General features: G+C 38.7%; 2 protein-coding genes and 1 pseudogene across 3 annotated transcripts; all 3 read right to left on the bottom strand.

Moving 5' to 3' along the window:
• Positions 1-2,714: 2,714 nt before the first annotated feature.
• Positions 2,715-4,043, bottom strand: LOC126623883 (protein SRC2 homolog). Its single transcript, XM_050292863.1, has one exon. It carries the CDS (start codon positions 3,902-3,904, stop codon positions 2,966-2,968), a length of 939 nt encoding a protein of 312 aa, XP_050148820.1. The 5' UTR covers positions 3,905-4,043; the 3' UTR covers positions 2,715-2,965.
• A 1,608-nt stretch (positions 4,044-5,651) lies between these two features.
• LOC126614762 (uncharacterized) lies at positions 5,652-6,363 on the bottom strand (annotated as a pseudogene).
• Positions 6,364-15,371: 9,008 nt separating this feature from the next.
• Positions 15,372-17,143, bottom strand: LOC126623930 (uncharacterized). Of its 2 annotated transcripts, none has more exons than XR_007623940.1 (2): positions 17,006-17,143; positions 15,372-16,060 (listed from the first exon to the last, which is right to left on the bottom strand). XR_007623940.1 is itself a non-coding variant. In XM_050292908.1 (2 exons), the coding sequence occupies exons 1-2, from the start codon at positions 17,117-17,119 to the stop codon at positions 15,772-15,774; spliced, it is 411 nt and encodes a 136-aa protein (XP_050148865.1). In that variant the 5' UTR covers positions 17,120-17,143; the 3' UTR covers positions 15,372-15,771. The 2 variants fall into 2 exon arrangements, 1 of the variants encoding a protein (XP_050148865.1); XM_050292908.1 differs by having other exon boundaries at positions 16,998-17,143.
• Positions 17,144-20,226: the final 3,083 nt, after the last annotated feature.

Below are 20,226 nucleotides of genomic sequence, written 5' to 3'. Positions count from 1 at the left end.
TTTCGAAGTCATGGACCTCAAAATTTTCTCGATAATCACCACATCATCCATCTTCTCTCCGTGAGTTCTCATTTTGTTGGCTATAACCAGTGTTCTCCCAAAATAGGCATTGACTGTTTCTCCACTCTTCATGTGCAGCACTTCGAACTCCTTGCGAAGAGCCTGCAACTGTGCACGTTTTACACGTGCAGTTCCTTGATATTTCTGTTTCAAGGAGTCCCATATGTCCTTGGCAGTGTCCTTCTTCAGAATGGTCTCCAATATTGACCGATCTATGGCTTGGAACAAATAGTTCTTGGCCTTCAAGTCTTTCAACTTCAATTCATCGAACGTCTTCTTCTGTGTTTCACTGGAATCTGACCCTCCTGCTGCAGCAGTGATCCCAATCTCCACCAAGTTCCAATATTCTTTGGAACGAAGAAAGTTCTCCATAAGCATACTCCAATGGTCGTAGTGTCCATCGAACCTCGGAATGGCTGGTTGCACAAAACTGTTCTCAGATGCCATGTTGTTGTTTCTTCACTCACGCACCTGGGTTGCAAGCTTTCGATCAGGCCCCGTAGTGGGGCTCTGATACCAGATGTTAGAACCAGAAACTTGAAAACAATGTATAGTAACACAAGGTTCGAAAGCTTACATAAAACCAGGGAGAATTCTTATTAGATGAAAGCAACAATCATGGCTATTAAATAGCCTTACATTCGAACAGAAAGGAAATCAACTGCCCACGATTTTATAGGTCCTATAATCGTGGTAAAGACTACGTCAAACAAGGAAATGCAGCTTGTCCCTCAAGTATAGGGATTATTGGACTCTTACGTGATTAACAATCCTAAAAACTAGGAAACCCTAGCAGTAAACCCTATCAGTTAACGGCTAGACATCCTAACAACTTTATCAAAAAATGTGGTTTTTTGTTAAAGTGAACAATACCAGAAGCTTTTCGTTAAAGCTCCCATTCGAGAATTCAAAATCCTCCTCCTTAGTCACCGGTCTCACCGCCCCTTCCTCCCTCGCCTTCTCCGACAGACTATTGGCATCTGCAAAATCCCAGTCAGTATAACTAGCACAATAGTCCCCGCAACTCTTCATCCTCATATTGGATCTTAGAGCCTCCACTGACTCTACAAGATCATGAGAAGTTTGCGAAGTAGACCGAAAAGAGGTGCTGTAATTCCCGCTTTGGACATTGTTTTGACGAGGGGAAAAAGGTGAAGGACAAGGCCCGAGAGAGCGTCAGCTCTTTCGGGACGCTCTCTCGGGCAGAATTTTGTGCACCTTCGAACTTGAAATATTTAACTTTCTTGTTAAGAAAGCAATATCCCTTCATCTAAACTTTGGTATCTCTGGCATAAAGCCATCCCAATTTGTTACTCAGCATAACAGATGCACTGAGAAGAGAACTCCCGTTAATGTATGGCCAAGGATCCCAAAGCTTTTCATCGTCTCCTCTATGGGCAAGCAAACCGTTTTACATGCCGCGGAAGAGTCTTTTTACTGCTACACTTGATCTTAGCCAAAAGACCGAGAAAGGTATGGACTCCATAAGGTAGAAAATGTTTTTCATTTTCTTTCTTGTGTACCATTCAAAATACATTTTCCGCACCCCTCCCGTCATCATTCCTCCGCCCTTCTTCATCTTTCTTTTCTCTAATGTACTTCTCTTTCATCTCTAACAAAATGAGGAAAACTAAAAACGAAATGGTAATAAATCGGTCTCTAAGATAACCTTTAATCATATACCAGTCATTTAAACAACTCGATTAAGATCCACAGAAAAGAATGCAAGAGATATTTAGCCGTGGTTCCATAGAATCCATACAGAGAAATCTAACGTTCATAGTTGCAAGGATAAAAATCTAACTAAGCTCCATAAAAAGACCTCAATCAGCTGTAAGCTCAACGCCTACCATGGCTGGCATTCTTCTTCATTCCAAATGGTGCTTTCATTCTAAAAACTACTCTATTTAAAGTTTCAACATGCTCCTGGAACACAAAGTAGCTCAAAACGCTAGTAAACCAATCAACCAAACCTGGAACTGTACCAACTATTCGGGATCAATCACACAATTCATTCCAAGATGATCAATCACGCAATTCATTCCAAGACGAATCATGCATATCATTCCAAGACAATCAATCCCGATATTCATTTATATGATTAATCACACAATTCGTTCCAAGAGTGATCAAACGCACAATTCATTCCAAGATGATCAATCACGCAATTCATTCCAAGACGAATCATGCATTTCATTCCAAGACAATCAATCCCGCTATTCATTTATATGATTAATCACACAATTCGTTCCAAGAGCGATCAAACGCACAATTCATTCCAAGATGATCAATCACGCAATTCATTCCAAGACGAATCATGCATTTCATTCCAAGACAATCAATCCCGCTATTCATTCTAAAATGATTAATCACACAATTCGTTCCAAGAGTGATCAAACGCACAATTCATTCCAAGATGATCAATCACGCAATTCATTCCAAGACGAATCATGCATTTCATTCCAAGACAATCAATCCCGCTATTCATTTATATGATTAATCACACAATTCGTTCCAAGAGTGATCAAACGCACAATTCATTCCAAGATGATCAATCACGCAATTCATTCCAAGATGAATCATGCATTTCATTCCAAGACAATCAATCCCGCTATTCATTCTAAAATGATCAATCACACAATTCGTTCCAAGAATGATCAAACGCACAATTCATTCCAAGATGATCAATAACACAATTCATTCCAAGATACATAAACACTCATTCCATCGAATAAAACACCCACTTAACAATAAAGTTTAAACCGTTGTCTTAATTCATTCAGCAATCCAAAAGCCCCAAACCAAATTCCACATAAAAACATATATACATATACACTGTGAACCGGCAAATTAACATTGCGCTTTAGTAATTAAACCATACCAAAACGGCTAAACCCCGATTCAATCAATAATCGGCATGATAATTGCTGTACTCGTCACGCTCGCGCAGGTCATTCTCCACCCTCTGTGCAACCTTATCTTCCTCGTACCTCAACCCCTCATCCAATGCCACTGCACCAAGACCTCCGGCCACTGCGCCCACAGCCAATCCGGTGCCCAATCCCATCTTCCCACTTTTGGGCTTCTGATTCTGGTCATAATTTGAGTAGTCCAATGGCGCTGAAGGCCCACTAGGCCCGCCATAGTTCACCGGTCGGTCGAAGAACGGCCTTGGTGGATGCGGTGGCGCACTGGAGTAGTACGCTGGATAGTAACCCGAGTACGGATCGGAATAGGAGCTGTAATGGTAAGGCGGAGGCGGAGGCGGTGGCGAAGCCGATGGACTAGGAGCGGAAGCTGGTAAAGTAGAGCTGTACGACGACGGCGAGTATGACCTGAAGTCGCGAACAGGCGGTGGGGGCATAGGGGCACCTCCGTAAAAGTAGCTAGGAGGAGGGCTAATATGGTAATCTGGCGGCAAAGGTCGTTCTCGAACGGCAAGCTTAACACGGATCTTGCCCTGGGGACGGCCGGAGGGACGGACGAGCTGGAAGGTCCGGATTCGGGTCGAGTCGTCCTGATCGGGCAGGTCCTTGAGTGGGACCCGGAGGGTGCCGACTAAGGGCTTGGAAGTTTCGGAGGGTTTGGAGTGGAAGATTTCGAGGGTGAGGAAGGAGTCATGGAGGGAGAGGGTGAGCGGGACGGTGAACCGCTCGTTCCAGACCGGGCGGGTGGAGCCGGAGTCGTCGGACTTGGTGGCGAGCCGGCGGTCGGGGTCTACCCAGAAGACGGCGTAGGGCTTGAGGTCGCCGTTCTTCCAGTTGACGTTCTTGAGATGCTTGGCGGAGACGATCGTGAGGTCGAGATCGAGCGGCTTCTGCGGCGGAGGGCGGGAGGAAGCCATGGGGTTAAAGCGTCTCTGTTCTAACGTGCGCTAGTGGGGATGGTGCTGAGGGTGCGTAGGACAATGGGTAAGAAGGATTGGTGGGATTGTTGCTTTGTTACGGGGGATGGTGCCAATCGGAATGATGACGATAATATACCTTCCTTTATATATTAAGGTCGTGTTTGGCAGCTCAGACTATGCTGACTATTTCAGTCAAATAGGATAATTTATCATCGGATAGTACTGACTATTTAGTCGAGCGTACTGACTATTTAATCAAGCGTTTGGTGCAGTACCGGATTAAAAACTCAATTCATCAAAGATTATCATGTTCATTTACTTCCTCAAAAGGAGATTGAAGATCATTTATGACAATGAGTTTCACAATTTAAAACTAGCAAGAGGGATGGAAAATGAGCTAGCTTGATTTTGATTTCAGCGACCCGACTAATTAATATCGACGATTTGGAGTGTATAAGTTATCCGACGCACGTCATATAAAATAGGTCGGACTGCATAAATAATTCGATGCTTATTTAATACGGATTGGCACCAAACACCGGATAGTATTAAATAGAACTATCTGGTGTGTTATCCAACATGCTAAGCACGCTCTAACTTTCTTAGCAAAAAGTAAATAGTAAAATTACCGATAGTAAATGCGCTTCTCAACTGTAAGAGCAACTCCACCGTGCTGGATTGGTCGGGGGACAGGCCAGAGAAAAGGGCCCGAGGCCATGTGGATTCGCTCCAGCGTGAAGGAGCCCGAGTTGAGGTGGAGGCCCGAGTTCCGGGTTGGTGAAGAATTACCAGCCCGCAAGCCCGAGTGGATTGGTTGTCACCCTGCAGCAGGCCTTTTTTTTATTTTTTTCTGTCAAGTGCGTGCACCCCACTCTCGCGTGGGGGCGCGTCGTCCGACATCTTTTCAGAAAAAGCAGCCCACTTTTCAGTCTGAATGTTACGGTTGGGAAGCCATGTGGCTTCTCACGGTCTGTTCGATCTCAATGGTTCTTTAACTTGGATCGTTAGATCTCAATGGTAAAAAAAATAAAAATAAAATCTTATTTAATATCAACCGTTCGATCCGAGATCAACGGTCGATATTAATATTCTTTATAAATAAATATAAAAAAAGAAAAAGAAAAAATAGTTTTAAAAGTAAGAAAAGTTACTGTTGTAACACGTGGCACAATCTGGAATGTTGGAATTCAATTTTTTTTTTAAATCCAACAGCATAGATTAATTATTTGAATTAAAAAATTGTTAAAAATCCGAAAAAAATATCTGAAAATTTTTAAATTTTTTTTTTACTTTTCTATAAATACCTTCTCATTATTTTGTATTATTTTATAATTTTTCGGATTATAACACGTGGCGTAACGAGAACGATTAAAAATCTTATCCGAAATTACAAATAAAATTATTTTGTATTATTTTATAAATAAAAAAATACTAATATTTTATTGCCTATTACCAGGGGAGGGCTCCCACACTGGAGATGCAAAAGGCAATTACTGTTCATTAAAGGCAGTTATTGTTCACTGGGTGGATTGAATAGTGGATTGCCTGGGAGGGAGGGCTCCCACGCTAGACCTGGCATTTTCAACCCGACCCGACCCGACCCGTTAAAATTAGTTTTCGGGTGAGTGATAAATGAGTCGGGTGGTTAACGGGTCAATCCGTTAAATAACAGGTCATTTTGGTTGAACCCGCGAAACCCGTTCATCACCCATTTCACTCGTTTATTGAGGACTTTTGTGTAATTTCAAATCACCGCCGTGCTCTCCCTCATCAAATCATTGCCATGCTCCGACCTCTGCAACTCCACAAGCTTCTCAATCAACCCCTCATATAGTATTGCGTTAAACGTCAATAGCCTCATTCCGCCCAAAATACCCGATTTCGAACACACAGACCATCGTCATCACTCACATTTCTAAATCTTTGGAATTCAGGAAGCTTATGAACTTAGGTATTTCTCCGTTGAACTCGATCTCGTCGACGAGCGACGATTTGATCAGCCTGAAGAGCGCGCAGAGTACCCTGATCTAGTTCGTAGACGCGATTTTCATCAGAGAGCTGATTGTGGGCCGACCCATCAAAACTTGACCCACGAAAACATATTTATTGAACTTGATCAGAGCTGCAATGGCGAAAGTACAATGTTCTCTGACTCGCTTCGATGACCTAGTCGACTTGCACAGAACTGACTCGAGCGAGGTGACAACTTTGAACTTCAAGGTCAAATCTCGCAACTCATGGTTAAACCCCTACGCAACTCGGTCCTTGAACTGAGTCAGTAGCTTGATTAACTCGTCCTCGTTGCAAATTGGGTTCTCTTCCATAGCTCATGTCAAGCTATCCAAGCACTCGCGGTCAATCCAAGCTTGAATTTCGGATTCGATAGACCGACCGAGTTTGGACAGGCAGTGAGTCGAGCAGCAGCAAGTAAGGAAGGAGCGGATGTAGAGAGGGCGTTAATGACGGAGGATAAGTTCAAGTGGGTGAAACAGGTTACCCGTTAGCTTAACGGGTCAGGTTCGGGTGACCCGTTAACTTAACGGATCGGATTGAACCCAACCCAAACCCAGTAAACCCGACCCGTTTATAGGTCTATCCCACGCTGGAACTGCTCTAAAGGAGTCCTTGAAGATTAGGGATTAAGAACATTTCTGTTTGTAATAGTTTTTTTTTTTAACAAACGATATTATATATTATCTACATTAAGAGGAGATGGTGAGCTTAGCCTAGCTAACAATAATGTGGTTCAAAATTATTTTTTGCGAGAATCAAACCTAAAATCTCTTACTTACAAGTGAAGATGAATACCATTAGACCGTCATACTAAATGACAATAGTTTTTTTCTTTAAAATGAGGACAACTGATGACAAGTCACGATTCTCTACCATCAAGCATCACATAAAATTCAATATAAATTGTACTCATTAGGTAACAAGCAATTACGTAATTTTAATTACTTGATTGGAGAAAATAAAATTCAGCATTTTTTTGTTTGTTGATAGATGCATGAATATTTTGTGTGGAGCCTGTTGATGCACAAAATCGGAGGTCTTGGTACACGTAAATCCGACCGTGAATCTACAAGAAATGTAAATAACACAAGATGTATCGTGGTTCACCCCAAGGTTTGGGCTACGTCCACATTGATTGTATTTCTCTGACTGTATGTATGGATTACAAGGGTGAGGGGGAGTCCCCCAGAGAAAGAGAGAATTTGGGAGAGTTTGTGAGGGTATTGCCTTCTGTTGGGTTCACCGAGTCCTCCTTGTGAGAGGGGAGGAGTCCACTTTTATAGAATAAGGGGCTCCTCCTTTTACATAATTATGGGCTGGGTGATGAGGCCCAAATGTTGAGGCTCAATGTGTCAAAGTCTGAGGCCCAATATGTATGGTACTAACAGTAATCCCCAAAGTCTTCAGTCAATAGAGTCTTTTGGCTGGAAACTTCAAATCCAATCCATGTACGCGCCGAAGTGGTTAGATGTCTTGAACCAGTACTCAACCCAAGACAATGCTCAACATAAAGCAATACTCGGCTAGAGGTATCACACGTTACGAGATTACTCGGCTGGAGGCGATGCTCGTTGCGAGGCTACTTGGCTAGAGGCTATACTCGCGGCGATGTGTTTGCTCGGCTGGAGGCAATACTCATTGCGAGGCGGCTCAGCTAGAGGCTATGATCACTGTAAGGCGGCTTGGCTCGTGGTATTCCTCATTGCAAGTATCTACTTTATGTCGACATGCACTCAATATGAGTTGATTCTCGATATGACTCGGGTCCGCTTGTCGGGTTCGCATATTGGGTCTATGTATCAGATCCGCGTATCGGGTCTGCAAGTCGAGTCCTTAAGTCGGGGCCATACGTAGGGTCATCGAGTTGGGGCTATCTGTAGGGTCATCGAGTTGGCGCAAGTGGGTGTCCGGTAAGACAATAGATCACTACAAGCACGTGGCTCATCAGTCTATAAGTTGGTAGACTTCTTTAATCAGTAACAATGTTGATCAGTGGATCTAGTTGCTCAATAATTCCTGACAATAAATGACAGTATAAGTACAACCGTATGATGAATAAATCAAATTGACAAAGTTTTTCAAGACAAAATATTGTACTATATGCCTTCTATAAATAAATAATGTATTCTGTTGTGTGATAAATGACATGTTGCATTAATCAACAATATATATTAGGTATTACCTAAATATGTAAGTTATTAGAATATATATATATATATATTGACGGTACGGTTAAAATTAATTTTGATCGTCCTGCTAGAAAATCCTGTGATTCTAATCGATCACTTAAATCCTTTACTTCCAATAGGAATTCTTTCTCTGGATCTATGCCAAACGATAGGCAAGGTCGAGACCAAGAATTAATCAATTCCCTAGCTAATAGGAAATTAAAATCAGTAGATACAGGCTCATCTGTCACCCAACAGGAATTAATAAATGACCTTTTAAATTTCAAATTACAATCACTTGAGACAAACGCTCAAGTAGTCCAGCCTACATATCATACCCCATCCATTCCTACTAAGGATGAACAAACATCCCCAACTGCTTCTGACTTTGAGGCAGAACCAGTCCATCACCAGTTATTGGTTTTAACCAGACAAAAACCTTTTAAATATGATCGTAAAAAATTATGTAGAGACATAGAAGCCCTAGAAAATGTCCCTAGACGAAATATCTTCATAAGTAAATATACTACTGAAGAAAAACTAGGAATCCATAAGGCATGGAAAGACTTCATGCAAACCAACAGACTTGAAATATTTTTCTTCGACTTTGTAGAAAAACATTATGAGTCTGACCAACAAGTGAAGGTGATAACCAAAGAAAATTGGGTTAAAGAATACAAGACGATTGTCTCCTCTAGTCATCCTCCACAAGAAACGATTCTTATTAGTACTGCGAATACACAAATTCCAGCCTCGCCGTTCAAACTTCCGAAGGAAGATGCAGGTGTCAAACCTGTAATTGAACAAAACAATTTTACCAACCAAAGCCTACATATCATAGGAAAACAGTTAGATAAAATTGAAACTAAGGTTGACAATTTGTCAATTAGACCGCTTAGTAAAGAAATACCTTTAACTAGTTTTAGAGAGTCACCCTCTTTAAAAACCTCAACATCTATTAAAATAGAACAAATGCTTCATAAGCTAGAGAAGGACAAATCAGTTTGTGTGATTAATAATCCACATGATTCTGACACACCTTCCTCAGTTCCAGATTCAGAAGATGAAAGTGTTGATTCCATCCATCAAATGGAACAAGCCTTTCAGAGTCTTGAATTAAAACGTCTTAACATTAAAAGAACTAATCCTACATCCCTAACCAAAAACTGGTATCCCAGACCAACACCTCCTGATCTTCAATTTGAAGAAAGGAATTTCCAATCACAATTCACTGTTTCATCTGATAAACTCTATGAATGGAATATAGATGGTTTATCAGAACAAGAGTTATTAAATAAACTCCAACATATCTCTATGGTAGCAAATAGCTATATCACCAATTATGACCTTAGTCAACTCCAAATTGTTGATATCCTTGCCTCTGGATTCACGGGAATGCTTCATTCCTGGTGGGAAAAACATCTCACTGAAGACTCCAGAAATCTAATAAGAAATGCAGTAAAACAAGATGAAGAAGGAATACCTATCTTCGATGAACATCTAGGACATGGTGTCCCAGATGCAGTCAATACCTTACTTTATACAATCATACAACATTTCATAGGAATCCCTTCCAACATCACATCCAGAATCCATGACCAACTAAGTAACTTACGGTGTCCAACCCTAAGTGATTTTAGATGGTATAAAGATGTATTTATGTCAAGGGTTATGCTTAGAGATGATAGTAATCAATCATTTTGGAAAGAAAAATTCATCAATGGTTTACCAAACCTTTTTGCACATAAAATAAGGAATACCTTAATCAACGAAGAAGGAATTATACCATATAATGATCTTACTTATGGACATATCATAAGTACTATCCAAAAAGAAGGATTAAAAATGTGCATAGATATGAAAATATCTAGACATGCACAATCTGAAAAGGCCATCGCCAAGTATGAATTAGGAACCTTCTGTGAGCAATATGGCTTACCGCCTATAGCTCCTTCCAATCTCAAAAAGAAATCAGTTACCTTCAATAGATCTAAGATCTCCAAACCACGGACCAACTACTCCAAATATCATAAAGGCAAGTATACCAAACCAAACCCGTTTTATGACAATCCCAAACAGAAGAGATGGAAAGGAAAGAGAAAATCCTCTGGAAAATTCCACTCTAAAGACAAAAGTCATAAGGGAAAATGCTACAAATGCGGCAAAGAAGGCCATTATGCCAATAAATGTAAAGTTAAGAAAACTATAAGTCAGTTGAAGATTTCTGAGGAAGAAAAGCTTCAACTAATCCAAGCCTTAGAACTCCACAATACTGACAGTAGTCATTTATCTGAAGATGATCTAGGATCTTCCTCATCATCCTCATATCAATCTGCTTCTAGTAAGCACACTACTTCAAACATCAAGCTCGGATGTCTCGATGCTTGTTGTAAAAATATATCAGTACTAACTAAACAAGAAAAACAAGAAGAATTGCTCTTAGAACTAATAAGCAATGTTGAGGACACTGAACTCAAAAGGTTCTACCTCAAAAAGCTTAAAAACTTAGTCTCCCAAGAAGAAGTAGGCACTAGCCAATCTCAAATTCAGAAACCACAAATCTCTCTTAGTTCTACACTAGCAAAGTTTAGTAAGACTAAGAAGGAAATTACGGTCAGTGACCTTCAAAAAGAAATTAATAAAATAAAAGAAGAAATTAAGTTTCTAAAAACTGATAACTACGACATTCGTACACAACTCACTAAAGTTAATACCCCTCCAAAAGAAGAAGTATTTAGTTCTTCTTCTTCGAGTAGTCACCATGAATCAGAATCTGATACACAGGCAGAACACTTAGTTCTGAATCTTCTTCATAAAATTAGAATCCAAAAATGGTATTCTAAAGTAACAATAGTAATTGAAGACTTTCGTTTCGAAACAATCGCATTGATAGATTCAGGCGCGGACTTGAATTGTATTCAAGAAGGCCTAATTCCCACTAGGTATTTCCACAAATCAAAGGAAATTCTTAGTGCTGCTAATGAATAGTGCCTTGTCTGCTACTGCTGCTTTCACATGCGGCTGACGATGCTGCACCGTGTTTTGAAATACAAAATACTTACAAAATACCTATATATATATATATTATCCACATTGAGATACTCTTGCTTTGATGTGGCTTGTTTGCAGAGGTATTATCAGGGGAAAAGAAGCTGAGTATTTCGAGAGACTTTGTGGGAGTGCCTTCTCGGATGTGAAGAAAAGTTGAGCATTTTTTTTATTTGCAGGTCTGTCTGGCTGTGGAGGATGAAGGTCGACATATATAGGAATTGTCCCAACAGCGAGTGGTAACGTTGTTCATTTACCATTCTCGGTCATAGCAATGTAGTGGGAGCTGCAAGATTCACGTGTTTAAATTTGTCAAAGCACTTTAAAAAAGTGGTATATGGTATCTGGAAAGCTGATGTTGCGTGTGAAGATTGCAGACAAGCTTTATCCAAGGAAATATAGCTCTCGAAGTTCGGAGAGCGATGCCTCTTCGGTTTTCGAACAAGCAATCCTGTCGGGGATCTGACTTTCGAGATTCGGAGAACGGTGCCTCTTCGATTTTTAAGACAACAATCCTATTGGGAGTCTGGCTCTTGAGATTCAGAGAGCGATGCCTCTTCGATTTTTTAGCAAGTAATCATGTTGGGAGTCTGCCTCTCGAGATTCAGGGAGATGTGTCTTTTCGATTTTTGAGCAAGTAATCTTGTTGGGAGTCTGGCTCTCGAGATTCGGAGGGTGGTGCTTCTTCAATTTTTGAGCAAGCAATCTTGTTGGGAGTGTTTTCTCGAATGTGAGTAAAGGTTGGGCATTTTTGCCAATTTGCCTTGCCACAGAGCACGGAGGTTGACACACATAGGGACTTTCTAGTTATCAAGCAGTGGTGCTGTTCCTTTACCCTTGTGGGTAATAGTATGGTTGCTTGCTAAAAAATCAAAGAGACACCGCTCTTCGAATTTCGAGAGCCAAACTCCCAACAGGATTACTTGCTTAAAAATCGAAGAGGCACCGCCCTCCAAATCTCAAGAGTCAGACTCCCAACAAGATTGCTTTCTCAAAAATCGAAGAGGCACCGTTCTCCGAATCTCGAGAGCCAGATCCCCGACAGGATTGCTTGTTCGAAAACCGAAGAGGCATCGCTCTCTGAACTTCGAGAGCCAGATTTCCTTGGATAAAGCTTGTCTGCAATCTTCACACGCAACATCAGCTTTCCAGATACCACATACCACTTTTTCAAAGTGCTCTGATAAAGTTAAAACACGTGAAGCTTGCAGCTCCCACTATATTGCTACGACCAAGAAGGGTAAATGAATAGCATTACTACTTGTTGTTAGGGAGACTCCTATATATGTCGACCTTCATTCTCCACGGACAGGCATACCTGCAAAGATGCTCAACCCTTCCTCATATCTGAGAGGGCATTCCCAACGAAGCCTCTCGAAATACTCAGCTTTCTTCCCCCCAATAATACCTATGCAAACTAGCCACACCAGAGTAATAGTATCTCATATCATAAGGGTCAAAAGCAAGAGTATCTCATATCATGCTTTTTCCCTGTCTTTTCCTTTACCCTTGTTCTTACCTGGAAGACAATGAGAAAGAGAGCAATCAGTCAGCACTTGGAATCAAGCTTCTAGTCAGGAACTGACTGCCTGAAACCTCTTGCCTGATTACTTACCTGGCATTGCTCTGGAGTACTAATTTTCAACATCTTATGCTTCCATTTCCAGATACCACATCTGCCTAAGGAACATATAGGGCAAGTGAGAAGGATACAAGGAAGCATGTGGAGACAAGCGCAACAGAACACGTGTCGATTCATCTATTACTTCGTCAATAGCAAAAGTATCTCATATTATTAAGATCGAACGCACTCTTGATTTGATGGACTTGTTTTGACCCTCAAATTCTTGAGTCGGCCTTATACTCTGGAGGAAACCAGAAAACCCTTCAGCCCAGTTCAAGAATAAACTTGTGGAAAGTTACTTCTTCAAAAGCAAAAGTATCTCATATCATATCTTCTCCATTTGCTTCTCCTTATTCTTGTTGCTGTTTATGACATAAGGAGAAGGAGAACAATCAACCGGAAGCCGAAGTCGAACCTCCGATCCAGGTTGCTTGCTTGGAAGTTTGATTGCTTACCTTATCTGTTACCTCTTTCGGTAAATCTCCTAGCTCGGTGACTTGGGGGACTCCTACTATAGGGTTCTGTATCGCACTTGACAAAGCCCGAAACTACAAGTAAGCTTCAAGTGAAATTGATACATTACCTTGTGCATCTTCATCGGTTAAAGATACCACTCCTGGATGGAGGAAAAGTACTTCCATAGAAGATGCCACATCTACGTATGAGACAGATAAGGCAAGTGAAAATGATACCACACTTCGGTACTTAGAAGTTTCATGATTACTCAATGGCTTAGATCTTGCAAGTCCCCAACTGAGGAGATTCCCTCAGTGGGAACTTAGGGGAGCACTATTTGTACCATACTTGACCAATCCCGAAACTACTGAGCACTGGTCAACGTTATATCGTCAAGGTCCCAGAAGAGTTTCCTTCCAACCAGGAGGCCAATCACAGCGTGACACGTGTCGTGACTTGGGAACCTCCGATCCAGGTTGCTTGCTTGAAAGTTTGATTGCTTACCTTATCTATTAACTCTTTCGGTAAATCTCCTAACTCGGTGACTTGGGGGACTCATACTATAGGGTTTTGTATCTCACTTGACCAAACCCGAAACTACAAGTAAGCTTCAAGTGAAATTGATACATTACCTTGTGCATCTTCATCGGTTAAAGATACCACCCCTGGATGGAGGAAAAGTATTTCCAAAGAAGATGCCACATCTACGTATGAGACAGATAAGGTAAGTGAAAATGATACCACACTTCGGTACTTAGAAGTTTCGTGATTACTCAATGGCTTGGATCTTGCAAGTCCCTAACCGAGGAGCTTCCCTCACTCGGGAACTTAGGGGAGCACTATTTGTACCATACTTGACCAATCCTGAAACTACTGAGCACTGGTTAACGTTATATCGTCAAGGACCCAGAAGAGTTTCCTTCCAACTGGGAGGCCAATCACAGCGCGACACATGTCGACATCAGAAGCCAATCATAGCGTGACACATATCAACATCAAAAGCCAATCACAACACGACACGTGTTAATGTCAGAATGAAATTATAAACTCTCTTATATAAATAGAGATCATTCCCTCGCAATATTTCCTAATGTCATTTGTACTAAATCATTCACTAGTACTCACAAAAGGAGAGTTTAAACCTATGTACTTGTGTAAACCCTTCACAATTAATGAGAACTCCTCTACTCCGTGGATGTAGCCAATCTGGGTGAACCACGTACATCTTGTGTTTGCTTCCCTGTCTCTATTCATTTACATACTTATCCACACTAGTGACCGGAGCAATCTAGCGAAGGTCACAAACTTAACATTTTCTGTTGTACTAAAGTCCTCGCTGATTTTGTGCATTAACTGAATTTGTTTGGAAAATTTATTACGTCATTACTATACATGATGGCACTCTCCATATATGCTGCCCAAATATTACTTTTACCTAAACATTTTCATATAAATTTCAGTATAAATGGTACGTAATTACTAGGTGACAACAAATTAGGTATTGGGAATTGGTTACTTAAAAAGTCACAATCCATGAACATTTCATATTGAAACTTCTTTGGAATTCGATCAAAAAAGAAACTTCTTTGGAAAATTGATTAAACTATTACTATACCAATATAACTTAGATAAACGGTTATCTATAATCATGAAATGTCAAATTTATTTGAGTGAATAACCGCAAATATTCATAATCGTGAATATTAACATGTCTTTTGTCGTCTACTAGTTATTTCATATTCAACTTTATTTGGAAAAAATATTAAGCTATAATCATTACATGTCAAATTTATACGATGAACAAACGCGGATATTCATAATCGCAACTATTTTGCATCTCATGTGTCGTCTACTAATTATTTCTAATTCTTGTGTGTTTCTTTTCGAGTGAGTAGATGCATCTTAATTCTGTTTTTAGATCTTTAGAATCTATCCAATCATAGGAGATTGAAAATTCCAGATTTAATTTGCTTGTTCAAAGTAATTAAGCATCATGTGCATATTATTTTAGTTTTTTTTTTTTTTTTTTTTTTTTTTTGTATCAAGAAGTCCAAAATTGCAATTAGGATAAAATAAAAGGGAAACTAATGAAAATAGCTTGACTTTTAGTGAAAATAATAAAATAAATGGTAAAGTAAATAGTACCATGATTGACTTTTTAGTGTAAAAATATGGTTTTTCGTTAAAATGAATAGTACCAGAAACTTTTTGTTAAAGTTCCCAAAATTGTATGAGTACGTCTAGACAAGTAAGTCACCCTCATCGGATTTAATGGGGAACTATCTAACTAATTAGGTTACTCATCCAAGCTTATATATTGACCAAGTTTCATTGACCTAAACAAAACAAAAAAGTGTCCTTCAGCCTTCAGTACATGTCCTTCGCTCTTTACCAGTCCAAACTTGCCTTCTTTTTCTGGTTCATCTTTGGTAACGGGATTCTAGTCCTGCTCACACTGGATATCCCATTGGAGGTTCCTAGCTCAGACTCGTCTTTCCTCATGATCTTCACGTGTAGAGATCCCCATTCTAAAAGACTGATGTTGAGCTGGAAATTCACTTGTAGATTCCATTTAGGGTTTGGCAACCATAGACAAAATTCAACTCGTACTCTTTGCTAGGTTCCACCCGTAAGACAAGTTGATAGACCCTATTAATACAACATATTGTACTATAATTAGGGCCATCGAGACCTTCAGCATGGTAGATGTCAACACTCAGGACGACTTTTTGGTCCAAGTATGAGTATTTTTCTTGTTCATCATCCTTGTTTGTCATCCTTTTCTTCTTCAGAGCTCTGTTGTAGTTATGTATATCATTGTTCATCCTCCTTGCCATAGTCAAGCTGTATAGAAAAATTAAAGACCTAATACAAGGCATAGAGCAAAAATGACAGAGAAAAACCAAGCAAAAAGAAAGCTAGACCCTTATCTGCAAAATAATAAAATTACTTGAACGTATTTGGTACTACACGCCGAAGAAAAATTAAAATAAATAAATTAAATACAAAATAAATTAACTTATGAACAAAGAAAAATCACAAGAATCAGGGATATAAAGCAACATAAAAAAAAATCAAATTAATTTACAAATTGAATGATGGAGGCCTTTTCTGTACAAGACTTCTTGTGTAGGTACATCGTAGTACATAATTAATGTTGGCTGCTCAGATTTTTATGAAGTTTTATAAACTCTTTTAAAATCTTGATTGAATACTTATGTTCTTCTATGAATTCATTTAAGATCTTGATTAAATACATATGGATTTGTAAACTCTTTAACAATTATTTTCGCTTAATTGAATACACCCTCCTAAAACAAAACACGAAATACAAATTTCAATGGACTTACCAAGAAGAGATGGGACTGGATATAATAGTGTATCCATGTTTCTCCACACAATGTTCGGCGAAGATAAATAGGTGTTTTGTAACTAAGATAAGATTTGACAGTCTTTAAAATAATAATTCTTAAAATGACAGTTACAACTTTTTTCCAAGTATTTTCTTTTAAATAAGCTTCTTAAAAAAAACTTGGTTTCCGTCATTGGATCAGATACAAACGGCCAAGATATGCGAAAACATGTTAGTGCGTGTATTGATAAACATATCCTCGTCAGTTTTAAACCTTAATAGAAAAGAAATTGACGAATAAGACAACAAATTCATCATGTCATTTTGTGCCGGTTAATAATTGTTTAACTGTGCTCTCAAATTCATAAGTTAATTAGATTACAACGGTGCCGATGATGAATTATCTTAATGGATATGGCAACAACTTACAATGTTACCTTTAAAACTACGTGTCGATATGAGTCGTACTCTTCTTCTTCTTCTTCTGCAGATTTCCTCTTTAGGGCTTGCCGGTATGAGTCGTGCTCTTCTTCTTCTTCTGCAGATTTCATCCTTGTCGCAGCCAAACTGTATGAAAAAATAAAAATAAAGAGAGTTTGTGCATGAGTCGAAGATGAAAGTTGATGCATGTATATATAGGAAATAGTGGCGTCTAGGTCTGGCATGCGGGCTATGGCCGCACCTTAAAGCATTGCCAACGACCACCTCATACATGGCAATCTTTGATTGGTCAACTATGTCACACTCACAAACTAGGAAAAATACGTGGCAATAATAATGTTTTACCTAACATTTTCCATATATAAAATCGAATATAAATTGTACTTATTGGGTAATTGACAAGCAATTAGGTAATTACATGACTGGATAAACTAAAATGCATGGATATTTTTGTTTGTTGGATGATGCATGAATATTTTATCTGAAACTTGTTTGGAAAATTTGTTACGTCATTAATTACTATATATGATGGCATTCTCCATATATGCTGCCCAAATATTAATTTTACCTAAACATTTCCATATAAATTTCAAGTATAAATGGTACGTTATTACATTAAAATTTTCGTATCCAAACTTCTTTGGAAAAAAATATTAAGCTATTACTATGACAATATAATTTAGATAACGATTATCTATAATCATTACATGTCAAATTATTTGGGTGCATGAATAATCGCAAATATTCATAATCGCAATTATTTTGCATGCCCTTTGTCGTCTACTAGTTATTTCTAATTCTTGTGTTTTCTTTTTAAGTGGGTTTGCATTTCCGATGTGTATACGATCTTTATTATGTATTTAGATATTTAGATAGAATAGGAAGTTGAAAATTCCAGATTTAATTTGCTTTTTCAAAGTAATTAAGCATCATATGCATATAATTTTGGTTTTTTTTTTTTTTTTTTTTTTTTGTATCAAGAAGTCCAAAACTGGAATTAGGATAAAATAAATTGTACGAGTACATCTAGATAAGGAAGTCACCTTCATCAAATTTCATGAGGAACTATCTAACTAACTAGGTTACTCATCTAAGCTTATATATTGACCAAGTTTCATCGACAAAAAAATGTGTCCTTCGGCTTTCAATACATGCCCTTCGCTTTTTGTCAATCCAAACTTGCCTTCCTTTTTCTGGTTGATCTTCGGCAATGGGATTCTAGTCCTACTCACACCGGATATCCCATTGGAGGTCCCTGGCTCGGAGTCATCTTTCTTCAAGATCTCCACGTGTAGAGATCCCCATTCCAAAAGACTGGCGCTGAGCTGGAAATTCACTTGTCGATTCCATTTAGGGTTTGGCGACCCGTAGACAAATTTCGACTCGTACTCTTTGCCAGGTTCAACCCATAATACAAGTTGATAAACTCTATTAGTACAACATATTGTACTATAATTAGGGCCGTCGAGGCCTTCGGCATGGTAGATGTCAACACTCAGGACGACTTTTTGGTCCAAGCATGAGTATTTTTCTTGTCCATCATCGATGTTTGTCATCCTTTTCTTCTTCAGAGCTCTGTTGTAGTTATCTATATCATTGTTCATCATCCTTGCCATGGTCAAGCTGTATAGAAAAATTAAAGACCTAATACAAGGCATAGAACAAAAATGACAGAGAAAAACCAAGCGAAAAATAAAATTAAATTAGACCCTTGTCTGCAAATAAATAAATTAAATTATTAGAACGTATTTTGTACTACACGCCAAAAAATTTATATATATATATATATATATATATATATATATATATATAAATACACAATAAATTAACTTATCAAGATTGATATCATGTTCTACCAGTCACAAATTCTACTGCTATGTGAATGTGAGAGTATAAGGGATACAAATCAAATGTGAAAAACAAAAATCACAAGAATTAGAGATACAAAGCAACATATAAAAAAATCAAATTAAGTTACAAAAAAATTGACGGAGGCCTTTTCTATGCAAGGCTTATATCGCAGTACATAATCAGACTAATCAGTGTCAGCCACTCAGATTTTTATGAAGTTTTATAAACTCTTTGAAGATCTTGCTTGAATATGCATGAACTTCTATGAATTCATTTAAGATCTTGATTGAATACGTATCTACTTGCAAAATCTTTTACAATAATTTAAATTCTTAATTGAATACACCCTCCTAAAACGAAACATGATATTCAGATTTCAATTGACTTACCAGAAAGAGATGGCGATTGGGACTGGGTATTATAATTTTTGTTTTTCCGCACAACGATTGACAATTCTCACCCTGTTCGGCTAAGATAAATAGGGGCTTTGTAGGCGAGATAAGATTTGACGGTCTTTAAAACATTCTTAAAATGACAATTACAACTTTTTTCCAAGTATTTTCTTTTAAATAAGTTTCTTAAAAAAATAATTATCGGTTTCCGTTCGTGGATCATATACATACAGTCAAGATATGCGGATACGTGTTAGTGCATGCATTGATAAACATGTCCCTTGTCAATTTTAAACCTTATTAAAAAAGAAATTGATGAATAAGACGACAAATTTAGCATGCCATTCAGTGCCAATTAATAATTGTTTAACCGTGCCCTCATAATTCATTAATTAAGGACAGAGATACCAATGAACTGGAAAGGTAATGGGCCCTGGGCCTCATGCCCTCATCCAGTACATCGGTTACTTAGCTTACAATGGTGCTAGTGATGAATTATCTTAGGCCTTGTTTGGTGGACAGGATGTGATGAGTTATTTTCAATTAAATTGGACTTGTAAACCAGCCAATGTTTGGTGAGAAAAATTGTATCCTAAACTGGATTGGCTACAAATCTGAAATAAGAGAAAATGCGATAGGTTATGTAATCCAACCACACACATGGGTTATGTAACCCATCTTTGCCAATCAAAATCTCATCCTTAAGACTCAATCTCCTCCAGCCTACCAAACAGACCCTTAAGTAAATACGACAACAACTTACAATGTTACCTTTAAAGATTCATAAAACTTAACACTTGGTACTTATCAATGTGTAATTTAGTGACAATGACAAACATGACCATATGACGTTTTGTAGCAACATTAACAAGTATTTTAGTCCAACATGCTGCTTAAGCTTTTGGCTGCTGGATTTGGCATCTTGTTTGGACGCCATTTGGCAGTTGTTTATTGCACTAATAATCATAAGTCGT

The sequence above is a fragment of the Malus sylvestris genome, chromosome 1, assembly GCF_916048215.2.
Source record: "Malus sylvestris chromosome 1, drMalSylv7.2, whole genome shotgun sequence".
Classification (NCBI taxonomy): Eukaryota; Viridiplantae; Streptophyta; class Magnoliopsida; order Rosales; family Rosaceae; genus Malus; species Malus sylvestris.
This window is presented reverse-complemented; position numbering and strand designations above follow the sequence as displayed.